Below are 14,697 nucleotides of genomic sequence, written 5' to 3' on the forward strand. Positions count from 1 at the left end.
TAACCACGCCTAAATCGACCTCACAAGTACCTCAGGCTCATTTTCGTCTTATTGCTTCGACTCAACTGAGTCAGACTTGCAATTCGGCGTGCAGTGAATGAGTCTACCCGGATGATGGCAACCCGCTCGGGAGGCACAACCCCCTCCTCACCCTCCCATAAAAAGTGCGCAAATAACCGGGGGAGCGGACTGCAAAGGCAAACACGCTCGCTCGCTGCAGCCAGCCAGCGCCTGGGTCGGGATCATCCGCATCACCGGTACGTATACGACTGCATCGTGCTTGTCCTTGGAATACATATTTCTATTACTGAAGATAAATGGCGTGGGTCTTTCATTATTATTTTTTCCCCCAACGTGAGCATTATCCCCCCCCCCCCCCCCCCCCCCCAAACTCACTCCAAAACCGCAAATGCACGTAATTTCTCCTGTGAACATGTATGAGGTGAAAAATGATGATCTGCATGTGAGGCATTCATTCGGCTCTGTGATGATGTCAGAATGAGATGAACAGACTGTTCGTACCCATGGAGACGGGCCAATTCTATTGATGCGGAGGTGCTGTTGCATAGAGACACATTTATATAAATATATATATATATTTTAAAAATCAGTGACTCAAGGTTAATGCTGCAGAATAATGATTATTCAACATGAACGACATCCCTCATCCTCATCCATTTTTTTTTTAATCTTCTTCTATCTCTCTTATCAAAATAACAATTATCCATTGCAACAGGAGAAAGACAAATATGGGATGGGCCAGTGGCGTCAAACTGAGCTGAATGGTCGCCAAGCCCGTCACGTCTACTCCGTGAGTGACTGAAGTGAAGATCAGAAAGAGAGAAAGCCAGCAGATAGCCAGCATCCACCTTGAGGGCTTTTCATCTGAATGGAAACATGGACGCCTTCCATGGAGGGTTTTTGACTCAACATGTCCAGAAGCTATGAGGTAAGTTATAGTCACGCTATTGTGCAAGCATCATCGTCGCATAGTCAGCAGAATATGTAAAAAATCTAACAAATGACATCAGTACATGCTCTGGGTACAGCCATGCGGTGAAATGAAATTACGCCAGCTATGCATCTGTTGTTGAATAAGTTGTAAAGGGAGGGACGAAATTAGCCCAAATGAATACAGATTCTAAGTAAAGCTATGTAGTCGTCCCCATAGTGGTCAAATCCATCAGCAGTATATCCAGGTTCAGGGAAAACTAAACAGCTGTCCACATTGTCAGTTGAATCCGGCAAAAACCTAAATTCACAGATAAGCACGTTCCAAATAAAGCTATGTGGCTGTCTGCATAACCGATTGAATCTGTCAAAAAAATCAAACTTGAAACAGATAAGTACAGGATCCAGATAAAGCTATGCGATTGTCGGCTGGTCAGTTTTTCGTGTCAAAAATTGAAATTAACAAGGATACATGCAGGCTTCTGAAAATGCTATGCAGCCGTCAGCATAGTTGATTGAATCGGTCAGAAAGCCAAATGAACCCAGCTCTAGATAAAACTAAGCTTCCATCCACAGACTGTTTAGTCCATCAAAAATCAGAATTGGCATAGATAAGCACAAAATCTGGATTAAAGCTATGCGGGCGTCCCTCGATGTAGCTGAATCTGAATCATCAAATTAAAATGAGAATGAAATGATCTGGATTAAGCTTTTTCGTTATAATTGGTTGAATTTGACAGGAAACTGGATCAACTGAATACTGTATGTACAGTATGGTGCTATGCGACCATCATTGAATAGTCGGTTGAATTTATTAAACCCCCCCCCCAAGAAATATAAGTATAAATAAATAAAAGTTCCAGACTCCAGTAAATCAATGCAGCCGCCAACATGGTCATTTGAATCTATAAAAATTTAAATTACATGGAAAAATGCAGGCTTAAGATAAATTCTATGCGGCCATTTGCGTAACCAGAAAAATGTTAATAAAACATGGGCTGTAATACTGCACTCATGCAAAAGGTATGCGGCTGTCCGAATAGACCTTAAATCTGTCAGAAATCTAAACTAACACAGATAAATGCTTGCTCTGGATAAACCTATGTGGCCATTTACATAGTAATTGAATCTGTCAGCAATGTAAACGTACACAAACAAGGGCTCCGGTAAAGCTATGTGGCAAAAGTCGGTTGAATCCGTGAAAAATGAGGACTTATTTGAAACTCTAAACCTGTTTTGAAACTGAAAAATAGCCCTAATTTGACAACTTGAACTCCATTTCTAACACGACTTGGGGCGGCGTGTCTCCGTGCAGCCGGGCCACTCAGTAGGGATGTTGGCGGCCGTGGAACACGGTCCCATCCTGTGCAGCGACTCCAACATCCTGTGCCTGTCGTGGAAGGGCCGCGTGCCCAAGAGCGAGAAGGACAAGCCCGTGTGCCGCCGGCGCTACTACGAGGAGGGATGGCTGGCCACGGGCAACGGCCGCGGCGTGGTGGGTGTGACCTTCACCTCCAGCCACTGCCGCAGGGACAGGAGCACTCCTCAGAGGATCAACTTCAATCTCCGGGGACATAACAGCGAGGTACAACATACACGCACACTCTCGGCGTTTTAGCATTGAGTACCAAAGGGCACCAAATAAACAGATGGCTACCAAAGTAGAGAACAGGAAATGAAAAGAGAGCACCAAATGAGCAGAAATGTACCAAATGAATAAACAAGAGGGTACCAAAACAGAGAACAGGAAATGACATCATCCCATACACACATTGATTTGACCAAGCAGATACTAACCTAGGGCGGCATGGTGTGAGTGATTAGCACGTCCGCCTCCCAGTACTGAGGACTCGGGTTCGAGTCCAGGCTCCGGCCTTCCTGGGTGGAGTTTGCATGTTCTCCCCGTGCCCGCGTGGGTCTTCTCCGGGTACTCCGGACTCCTCCCACATTCCAAAGACATGCATGGCAGGTTGATTGGGCGCTCCGAATTGTCCCTAGGTGTGCGTGTGAGTGTGGATGGTTGTTCGTCTCTGTGTGCCCTGCGATTGGCTGGCAACCAGTCCAGGGTGTACCCCGCCTACTGCCCAGAGCCAGCTGAGATAGGCTCCAGCACCCCCCGCAACCCTTGTGAGGAACAAGCAGTTCAGAAAATGGATGGATGGATGGAAGATGCTAACCTAAATAGCATGCGGCTCACAACTCTTAGTAATCGTGAGTTGACCTTTGCGTCTGCGTCGTAGGTTGTGCTGGTGCGTTGGAACGAACCGTTCCAGAAATTGGCCACGTGTGACATGGAAGGAGGAATTTTCGTGTGGATTCAGTACGAGGGAAGATGGTCGGTGGAGTTGGTCAACGACAGAGGAGCCCAAGTAAGGCTTTGCTGCTTAGCGTCGAGTCCATTCACTCCAATGACACACATATACAAGTACTAGCTTGAACAACTGGGATAACACAAGTTACCATGTGTCAAGTTTTTCATCCGAATGTAACCACGTGCCAATTTTTTGGTCCACCACTCTGCTGCCCTTCCATGTTGACAAAAGGTACATGACAATCCAACCATAGGTCAAGTTTTTAGTCCAGTACTGTACAATAGCGGCTGACCTTTTACAACCAAGAACTCCTTTTACCCAGAACTCAAAGATCCTAGGCTTGTTGGTGGAAAAGCTGCTCATGTTCCATTTTTTGGGGGTCTAGTAGTAATGTTGATCAAAGGTCAATTCCTGTATAACAATGTGCAAACATTTTGGGGATGTACTCCACTTTCAACAGAAATGTCGACAAAAGATCATTTCCTCTGTTAACCCTTTCCTAACTTTTTGGTACAGTTCCACTACTGTGCAACCAAGGGTCAACGTTCTAGTATGGTCCACTTTCACCATGAATGTCGACAAAAGGTCATTTCCTCTGTAATCCTTTTTCAACTTTGTGGTCCAAAGTTCCACTGCAATGAAACAAACCACGGGGCAAATTTCTATTCCGGTCCACTTTCACCTTGAATGTTGGCAAAAGGTCAATTGCTATCTATCCATGTGTCAACGTTTTGGTCCGATATTTCACCTACACTGTGAACGTTGACAAAAGTTCAATCCCTTGTCAACGTTATCTATCTGGTATTCCACTGTCCTCATCAAAAAGTTCAATCATGCTGTAACCATGTGTCAACTTTTTGGTCCGGTACTCCAGTTTCACTACAAACAGGGAAAATGTCAATTCATTTGTAACAATTTGTCAACTTATTGGTCCTCATGCAAGAGTGTGTCAATATTTTGGTCCGGTACTTCACTTCTACCAACAAAAGGTCAATTTCTTTCCAACCATGTTGTCAAGTGTTTGGTCCATATGAACATTGTGTCAATTTATTGGTCCAGTGGTCCAACTTCACCATCAATGTTGACGAAAGGTGAATTCCTATGAACCCCTGCGTCATGTGTCATCATCAATGTTGACAAGTTCAACCACGTGTCAACATTTTGGCCCGCAGTGCATCATCCCACGTTCTGACCGTTGTGCGGTGTGCTGCAGGTGAGCGACTTCACGTGGTCCCACGACGGCACTCAGGCTCTGATCGCCTACCGCGACGGTTTTGTGCTGGTGGGCTCGGTCAGCGGGCAGCGCCACTGGTCTTCGGAGATCAACCTGGAGAGCCAGATCACGTGCGGCATCTGGACGCCCGACGACCAGCAGGTCCACACGCACACACCCGCACGGAGGATACGGACCACCTCCGGTATGGAGGTGCACTAACAACTGAGGCGCGTTTCAGGTGTTGTTCGGAACGGCTGATGGCCAGGTGATTGTGATGGACTGCCACGGCCGCATGCTGGCGCACGTGCTGCTGCACGAGTCCGACGGGATTGTGGGGATGTCCTGGAACTGCCCCGACTTCCTGGTGGAGGACAGCACGGAGAGCGACACCGACTCCGACGACAACTTCTTGCCTTTAGGTACTGGGGCCGCAATCTTTTGTCTTTGTAGACTTAGTGAAAGCACCGTGTAAGCAATCGGAATCATGCAGTGACAGCAGCTGTCGTGTTGGTCAGAAGAAAATTACGGACTGACTACTATTCAGTGAGTCTTGATGCCGTTTCGTCTAGTGCGACGAGTGAAGCCTTTGTTGACGGTCACCTTCTTGTCGGGAGAAATCAGCTTGATGAACAACTACGACGACCTGTCCCCCGCCGTCATTCGCTCCGGTTTGAAAGGTACGACACACATCGGTGTCTACGTATCATACAAAGCCATCAAAGCTGCCATCTGAGGAGTAGTCACTTTTTCTACAATTAGCATCTTTCTGGTCTTACTCCAAAATACTGTACATAGCTGGAACATAAACTATTCCCCCTGAATTTCCAGACGTAGAAGCACAGTGGTGCTCCCAGGGAGACCTCCTGGCCGTGGCGGGCATGGAGAGACACGGGCTGCCTTCCGATGCCGGCATGACCAGGAACGCTCTAGTTAAGTTCTACAACGTGCAGGGGGAGCACATCTACACACTGGAAACGCCTGCGCAGGTACCAAAGTCAACACTTTAGCTACTTCCTTTTAACCAACAATCTAGTCGAAGGTGGGGACTAAACAGATCTCCTGGTACTTATGCATGTTAGATTGATTGAAGACTTTAAATCCATCGTCACCGACCTATTTGAAACCGAGAGTGACTTCTTGGATACACTGGTGGTTTCAGAGACCCATCACCACCATCTGCTGGGGCCACCGAGACTCGCGCCTTTTCCTGGCATGCGGTCCGGCCTTGTACGTGGTGCGCGTGGAGCACCGCGTGGCCAGTCTGCAACTGCTGTGCCAACAGGGCATCGCCAGCGCCCTGCGAGAGGAGAAGGACGTGGGCAAGCTCAACATGCCCTCGCTGCTCTGCTCCTACGTCACCACCGCCTTCATCCCCACCATTAAGGTACTGCCCGACAAACCGCCCTCTTTTCCATAACGTGACCTTTGAGTTTGGTTGAGGCTGAGATATGGTTTTTGTCATAGCCCCCGATTCCGGACCCCAACAACATCCGGGACTTTGTCAGCTACCCGACAACGGGCAACGAGCGGCTGCACTGCACCATGAAGCGGGCGGAAGACAGCCCCGAAGCGGGCGGTCCATGCTACACCCTGTACCTGGAGTACCTGGGAGGGCTGGTGCCCATCCTGAAGGGCCGGCGCATCAGCAAATTGAGGCCTGAGTTTGTCATTATGGATCCCAAAACTGACAGCAAAGCGGGTGAGTAGGGTGCACTTACGAAAACTACGTTGGATTGATTCAATCGTTTCTTTTTCGGAAAGTGCAACATCAATTGTTTGTCTTACTTTTACCTCATCAAATCACTAACTGCTACGTATTCATTTACAAGAACTAAATATTTAAAGTAGGATGTAAAGATGTAACAAGACACAAAAAAGAAAACCTTCATCACGTCAGTCTGTTTAGGATATTCTCTCAAACGTTTTGGCAAATCATTACGAGGTTTTGTTTTGTAAGACAAGCCTTTATGTTCTTTTTGGTCAGCAGTGGTTTTGACTTTGGAACTCTGCCAATGGATGTCATTTTTGCTCAGTCTCTTTTTTTATTCAGTCGTGAACACTGACCTTAACCAAGGCAAGGGAGGCCTGCAGTTCTTTAGATGTTGTCCTGTGCTCTTGTGGTCATTTCTGTCGGTTCACCGTTCTACAGAAGGTTCACCACTGTTCCATGTTTTCTCCATTTGTGGATAACAGCTCTGATTGTGTTTCGCTGGAGTCCTAAAGCTTTAGAAATGGCGCTGTAAGTCTTTACAGACTCATCTGTTCTTACATTTCTTTGGACCATGGACTTTTACCAACTTCATTTTGTCAGACAGGTGCTATTGAAGTGGTTCTTGATTGAACAGGTCTGGAGGTAATCAGGCTTGCGTTTGGTCAATGACCATTTAACTCAGCTCTCTCTCTTTACACTACTTTGCAACAACAAGCTTACTTTTGATGCCTTAACCCCCCCCCCCCCCCCCCCCCCCCAAAAAAAAAAAAACACCCCAACTGTGTTCTGGTGCTCTGGTCCCCCTTAGAGGAAGTGTGCGTCAACCCCATGATCTCGTACGCCGATAGTTGCAACTGCTCCGACTCCAGCGACGTGGAGCTGAGCGACGAATGGGTTGGCAAGAAGTCACCAAAGTTCTCCCGGGGAAACAGGTGGGTCTAACTATGTATTCATACACGGTAGCTCTGCCGGGGAATAGCGAGTAATTAATGCCCCTCCTCCAAATGTTTGTAATTGCCTATATTAATAGTTTAAACCGCAAAGGCACCACATAGAATGATCATATTAAAACTCATCTTACAATTTTACTCGATTAAATAAATGCTATGAAAGGTGCCCTAGCTAGCTGATGATGCTAACATTTATAGCAAACTGAATGGGAATGCAAGAAATTATCTTAGTAAATGTACTAGATTAATTATTGTAATCTCGTTATCTACTGTAAGATCCATTACTTTTGCTCCATAGAATGACCTTGGAGCCACGCAAATCGCCTAAACTGTCCCGCGCCCACCAAGAGGGCCAGCGGTCACCGCGGTTGCCGTCCAAGAAGCCTCTGGTTCGATCTCCCAGCCTAACGCGCCGGGAGTTTTCCATGGACGGACTCACCGAGGTATCTATCTGCCCGCACATTGCATACCTCGGCAAAAAACAAATACAAGCGGGGGGTCTTTGGTTTACAACCGTGTTCCGTCCTAATTGATATGTATTTGGGTGCACCGTTAGTAACTTCCAAAATGTAATTCGAGATTGTCATAAACCGAGGTCTCCCTGTACAGGATTTCTTTTGCATATGTGTTTTTTTTTTTTTTTTAATGATTGTCTTCTATCATTATGCTCTCCAGCACAATTACCTGGCTCAGGTCACATCTAACATCTGGGGGACCAAGTTCAAAATTGTGGGACTGGCTTCGTTCTTGCCCGCCAATCTCGGCGCAGGTAAGTGTACTTTAATTTGTTGTCTTTTTTTTAAACTAAACAGTACAGACAAATACAACATTAAGAGTTTGAACAATATAAATTATCATGTCATACATAAGCCAATGACATGATAGGGTTTTTTTTCATGGTGTCAAGCACAAAGCCGTTAACACAACTGATATATGATCTGCTCATTAGCTAGCTCTGTGTAAGACTGATAACGATCCCGTTTATTGGAAACAGCTTGTGTTGGAAGATGGAAACCTGCAAAACCTGCAGTACTCCGGCCCTTGAGGACCGAGATTGCCCACCACTGATCTAACACTGATCTAAAAGATGAACGGCAAATAGAATTCGTTGCATAGCGTGTCTATGCAGCTACTTAATACAATATGCCTGAATCAACGAGTCAATGTGGTCAAGTGTTGATGTGTTTGTGTGTTTCAGTCATCTACAAGACAAGCCTGCTTCATTTGCAACCGCGTCAGATGACCATTTACCTCCCGGAGGTGCGCAAGATAACCCATGACTTCATGAGCCTGCCCGTGTTCAACCCCAACGTATTCAGCGAAGACGAGGACGACTTGCCAGGTTTATCATGTATCAACACTTGATATGTAATTTATTTCTCAGAAGCAGAGATGTCAAAATGACTTGCACTTTAAACTTATGTAGAAGTGCAGATTCTTGTGTAAAAAAAAAAAAGAATAGTAAAAGTAGAAACACTGATTCAACTGCTGAACCCTGAAAACACAATACAGAAACAAAGTATTTACACTAATGACTATAAGGCACTAAAAGACTTCTCTCTGTAAAGTGATGGGCTCATCGTCGGGAGACAACCCACCCTGCACCGTCAACATCCCCATCGCTCCCATCCACAGCCCGGCTCAAGCCATGTCGCCAACTCAGAGCATCGGCCTGGTCCAGTCTCTCCTGGCCAATCAGAACATTCAGCTTGATGTCCTCACCAACCCCACGACAAATGCAGCGGCAGCTGCAGCGGCGGCCGCGTCTGTCTCCGTCCCTGTTTCCAACCACAGCCCAGACCCTCCGGTTGCCGCACCGTTTCCTGGTCCGGCCAGATACCCAAACCCTGGACAGGTGATCTTCAACGGGCTTGATATGGGTCCGCTTCTCCCCGGTACTCTACCTCCCCCGCCACCGCCTCATCATCTCCCGCCCCAGCCGCGTTCCCAGCCGCCTCGGCAACAGCAGCAGCAGCAGTCCAGGCAGCAGCCGCAACCGTCGCAGGCCCAGCAACAGCAACGTCATCATCTTCAGCAGCTTCACCACCAGCAGCCTCCGCATCAACTGCAGCACCAGGTCCAGCAGCACCAAAAGATGCCACAGAATCTACCGCCAGTGGCGGGGGACCACCAATTTCAGCAGCAGCAACAGATCCAACAGCAGCAGCAGCAAATGCAGATGCAGCATGAACAAATGCAACAGCAGCAGCAGCACATGCAGCAACAGCAGCAGCAGATTCGCCAGCAGATTCAGGAGATGAGACAGCAGCAGCAGCAGCTCCAGCAGCAGCACCAACAGATCCAGCAGCAGCACCAGCAAATGCAGAGGCAGCACCAGCAAATGCAGCAGCAGCTGAAGATGCAAATGACGTTGCCCCCGGCACCCACCGGCTACCCCACCATTTCCCTGCAACAGATACATCTCCTGCCTCCGCTTCCTCCGCCGCCCACCACCGAGCCCATACTGGATCGAGAGCACATGTTGAAGCCGAGCCTGCCCCGGACTTTACCCCCTTCCTTTAGTGCCAGAGATGGCTCTGTGGAGATTCAGGTGAGGAAGGTGAATCCTCCTCCTCCGTACCCTGGCACAGTGGCATCTGCGGCAGCCACAGCAGAGGCAACAGTCCAAACACTAGTCACTAACTGCGACAGCCCCAGCATCCTGGCTCCGGACACCTGCCTGAAGAAAGATGACTTCTTGCTTCAGCCAGTGACCATACAGTACCCGACGCCTCAAGGGTATGAAAGGATCACGACGTTTGACAGCAGCGGTAACGTGGAGGAAGTCTGCCGCCCCCGGAGGCGCCTCATTCGCAATCAAAATGCGTACACCGCCCACGGCTCGGCCACGCTAAAGGTAACCTCCTCGGAGAATAAGAAGATTCATCTTCCCTACAGCTCGGCAACACTCAGCCGTCTGTCAGTTCCACGGTACTCCATACCGAGCGGTGACCCGCCCCCATATCCCGATCCGGCCAATCAAGTCCCGGTTACCCTTGCTCCTCCACCACAGAGAATGGAAAGCAGTCTGATCCATGCCACATTGCGCCGCGACCGCCGTGACGTGACGCTCAAAGTTCCAACCATGATGGACAGCTCCAGGACACTTCCCACCAAGGCAAAGATGAACAGCACGTTGGGTTTGACCTACCAGCAGAGGTTGCCCACAGCACTGTATACTTGCACCCAGTGCAGCAGTAACAGTAGCAGCACCAGTGTTAGTGTTAGCGGCGGTGGGACATCCAGTAGCGGTATTGCGGGTGGCACAGTGGTCAGGCAAGACTTCCCCCCAGGGAAAGGAGCACACCATAGCACAATCATTGTGCACTCCAAAAGCGCCTCCCAGTCAAACTACAGCCTCCTGGGATCCATGGACACCAGCCGGGACAGAACCGTGTACGTCAACTCCGCCTTCACAGAGGACGAGACCCTGGGTCAGCACTGTCACCTGGACAAATCAGTCCGGCAGATGACCCTCGGTGACGTCAGCCTCACAGCAAAACGCCCTCCGCCTTACCAGTGGGACGCCTCTGCTGCAGAGGAATTCTGGCTTGCCCCAGAACAAACCATGCTGGCCCCTCCGCCACCCCCTCACAAACCCCCTCCCCTCATCCTCGGCCAGGGCCAGCACTTGGATGTGACGCGGCTACCATTCGTCCTCACAACTAAACCGCCGTCCAGTCCCAGCACGGGCACCCTCACATTCCCATCAGGCTACCAGATATCCCTCTCTCCCTTCCCTCCCGCTGTGGGCCACGGTAGACCCCCCATGCAGACCTTACCGAACCCTCCGCCGCAATGTGGTCCAAACGAAGTGGTTCTTCCTGTTCCATTTGCTCAGCAGGACTCCAATTTGGTTTTATCGACAGGGTACTCCACAAGTCTGGCTAACTTGGCATGCTGCACCCTGCCCCCCATGTACCCGGGGACTAGCTCCTGCGCCGGACTTCAGCTACACCCTGTCAACCTGCATCCCTGGAATCCATACCCCTGCCCGCCACCCATGCAAGACCCTCCCGCACCTCCCCTTCCAACCAAAACTCATCAGATATTAGAGAAGCCCATTCTCTCGCCACCCCCTCCAACTGCACCACCCCCACCACCCCCTCTTCCTCCCCCACCACCACCCACAGGGTTACCCCCCTCTAAATGTACCACAGAGGATCTGGCAGAGTCTGCCAACAGCTTTCCGGAGCCATCGTCCCTCAACGAAAGTCCTGTGACGCAGGAGTCGGACCGGTTCAACAAGAAAAGCCGCAAGAGACTGGACAGCCGAGCCGAGGAGGCCAACATGTCCTCGGTGTCCAGGAAAGATGGTCGCACACTGTCGGATTTCAACTCTCTGATCGCCAGCCCGCGACTGGGCAGCAGAGAAAAGAAGAAGCCCAAGGGACCCCGGGAGCAGCTCACTAGAACAAAGAAGATGAGCCGGGCCGCCAACGAATTCCAGGACAGCTCAGAGAGTGAGCCGGAGCTTTTCATCAGTGGCGACGAACTGATGAACCAGAACCAGAGCAGCAAGAAGAGCTGGAAGAACAAGCGTAGCCTTCGCATGGCCAGCGAGCTGGAGGAAATTAAATGCCGCAAGGCCAACGAACGGGAGGACCGCAGCTTGGGCAGCCAGGGCTTCGTCTACGTGATGGCCAACAAGCAGCCTCTGTGGAACGAAGCCACGCAGGTCTACCAGCTGGACTTTGGAGGACGGGTTACGCAGGAGTCTGCTAAGAACTTCCAGATTGAGCTCGATGGACGACAGGTAATTTGATGGATTGATAGAAGTCATAGCTGGAAAAAATGTTTTTTTGAACCTCTGCCTCATGGTCCGGAGATCCAAAGATATTCTGTGTTTATTGGGTATGCCGGGTTTCCTCCCACCTTCCAGCGGTCTACATGTGCTGCCCAATTCTAACCAAAAGTCAGCTGGGATATGTGCCAGCTCACTTGCAGTTCTAATCAAGACCAATCCTTATAGAAGATGTAGGGAGCAGTCCAAAGATCTGTGTTTGAATCACAGCTCTCCGGGTGGTCCGGCTTGTTACCACATTCCAAAAAGACGCATGGGAAGTTGATTCAATAGGCTAAATTTTCAATGGGTGCGAATGTCAGTGTGAGTGGGGGCACATATAAACAACAATTCACTCAAATTTCCATCTATGGGAAATTTAGAGTCTCCTATGAACCTCATGTATATTTTGGTGATTTGGGGGAAACGGGAGTACGACGAGAACAGAGATTCAAACTTGGATCTCCAGACTTTGTGCCAGCCATGCTAACCACTTCATCATTGCGCTGCCAACGATGTCATCTATTTTGCAAACTACGATTCTGAAAACTCAAGATTTCACAGAAGAGGCACATTCTTGACCTTAATTTGTTTTGAAAGTAGGAAACGTTACGGGTGGGGTCATTAGCTTATTCATTTGTATGCTGACAATTCTTGTTCTTTAATGGTCCCCCCCAAATTTCTTTAGGTGATGCAGTTTGGACGCATCGACGGGAACGCCTACATCCTGGATTTCCAGTATCCCTTCTCGGCGGTGCAGGCGTTTGCCGTGGCCTTGGCCAACGTGACTCAACGGCTGAAGTGAAGTTTTTTTGGTTCGTTTGTTTGCATTTGAATGGCGCCGACACATCATTCTAGCATCTGTTGCTTACGCAGGTTTTTGGGCCATTTAGCACCATTTCAACATGGTCACACTTACAACATGAGCACTTTGATGATGAATCTTCAAAATATTCTAATTAAAACAATCCTCCCACAAATAAGCTACATTTGAACTACTTCATAGTAAACTATAGCCAGAGTATTACAAATTCCCCATTGAGATGCAATGGCATTATTTGGGGTATCTTTTGAAAGAAAATTTGAAATTTTATCAAGATGGTAAATATATTATAAGTTGATTTTTTTGTGTTTCAGCATTGTACATGCACTATGATGAATGTATTAACGAGTGTCAAGAGTGTATATTTTTTCTATCCATGTTACTTCTATGAAGTGGTGCATACATTATTAGTTTTTTAGTGGAATTTGGAATTTGTTATTTGGCTTTTTGGGGGCCTAAACATGCTCAAAATTGTCTCCACCCCCCACCCCAAAGACGCACTCAAGAGCGCCCCCTTGCACAGTTTGAAAAACCAGCACCTGACACCAGTTTCACAATTGACACAAAATTTGGTGGACACATCATTAACTAGACGGTGGAAAAAGTCTAAAGGACCCGTGTCCAAATTGTTTCGGTTGAAAGCAAGTATGGGTGATGCGAAATTGCCAAGCAGTTTTTGTTTACATCATGTAACAATTCATGACCAATTAATTTGAATAATTTTAATCATATCCAACCCTTCATGCATACAGCTTTCATGTAAAAAAAAAAAAAGGCAAAAACCCAGAAGTGACTTTGTTGTTGTCATTTTTAGCCAGGTGCTTGTGTGCTTGCTACTTGAATTATTAAGTTTGAATGTGTCAGTCAGTACTAACTGTGTGCTACCAACCGCAAAATAAGATCATATGCTGCAGCTTTTTTTCCCCACCAGTACAGTGTTCCCCCTCTATTCGCTGGGGAAAGGGCCAGCACCCTACCGCGAATAGTGAAAATCCACAATTGATGTCCCTCGCAAGAGGCTCATTAATGCCTATCGATGCCACAAGATGTTGGCAAAGCACTTTTCCCCCCTTAGACAATGCTTTAAAAAAAAAAACCAAAAAAATCAGCGACTATGTGAATATGTGGTGGAACACTGTAGTGTACAGTTATGCATACATTTAAACTTTTGCACAGATAGAGGTTTGTTGAGGATGTGAACATGGAAACATTGCAACAGGATTCAACATGAGATATTCATGCATTTTGGAGTTTAACTGTTCGATCCGGTGCTAATGTACAAAAAAAAAACTAATGTGCTCATTATCTCTAAATATTTCCGTTTAATCTCATATTGCTGTATAGAGTTTTCAGTGACTGTGCGTGTGTGCGTGCGTCGGTGATCTGCAGTACTGAGTTATGATATACACTAATGTTAAGTTTACTTTCTCTTCCTAATTTGTGCAAAGAGGCAAGTATGAGATGGAACCATAGATTTACATTCACATCGACACATAGACTGGACAAAATAAAAAATAAAATGAAATTTCTTCCAAGCGTTTCTCATTCTACTTTGTCTTATTTGGTTTCCTAATCTAAAAGCAGGAGCATTACAACAAAGCTTACATTTCTAAAAGAGAAATTAAATCGAGAAAGGGAAATGTTCATGTTGCTTTATTATATATTATATATATTATTATTTTTGCAAGAATGTTTTTAATAGTTTTTTTTTTTTTGGTAATGAATCCAATGTCATAATTTATTTTCGATGTTCGATTTTTATCATGAAATTATTCTTTTACATTAATATTTCGGTGGATGACACACATAGAAATTTCTTTATACTTAAAAAAAAAAACTTTAAGCAATTAAAATAAAATAAAAAATAGTGACGACCAAGGCAGTTTTTCAAAATTGCAAGAAAAAAAAAGAGGAAACGGTTTAGATCTTTGTTTTTCATTTTAGAATAATC

The 14,697-nt window shown here is 47.2% G+C and overlaps 1 protein-coding gene across 1 annotated transcript; it reads left to right on the top strand.

The window, feature by feature from the left end:
- The first annotated feature begins 88 nt into the window (after positions 1-88).
- Positions 89-14,286, top strand: tulp4b (TUB like protein 4b). The gene is made up of 16 exons (XM_077539182.1): positions 89-257; positions 737-949; positions 2,267-2,536; positions 3,192-3,320; positions 4,477-4,638; positions 4,718-4,898; positions 5,049-5,156; positions 5,308-5,465; positions 5,639-5,863; positions 5,944-6,178; positions 6,999-7,122; positions 7,439-7,583; positions 7,816-7,909; positions 8,339-8,482; positions 8,709-11,896; positions 12,612-14,286. Exons 2-16 carry the CDS (start codon positions 932-934, stop codon positions 12,726-12,728), a joined length of 5,298 nt encoding a protein of 1,765 aa, XP_077395308.1. The 5' UTR covers positions 89-257; positions 737-931; the 3' UTR covers positions 12,729-14,286.
- The last annotated feature ends 411 nt before the right edge of the window (positions 14,287-14,697 follow it).

This window comes from Festucalex cinctus, chromosome 12 (genome assembly GCF_051991245.1).
Source record: "Festucalex cinctus isolate MCC-2025b chromosome 12, RoL_Fcin_1.0, whole genome shotgun sequence".
NCBI lineage: Eukaryota > Metazoa > Chordata > Actinopteri > Syngnathiformes > Syngnathidae > Festucalex > Festucalex cinctus.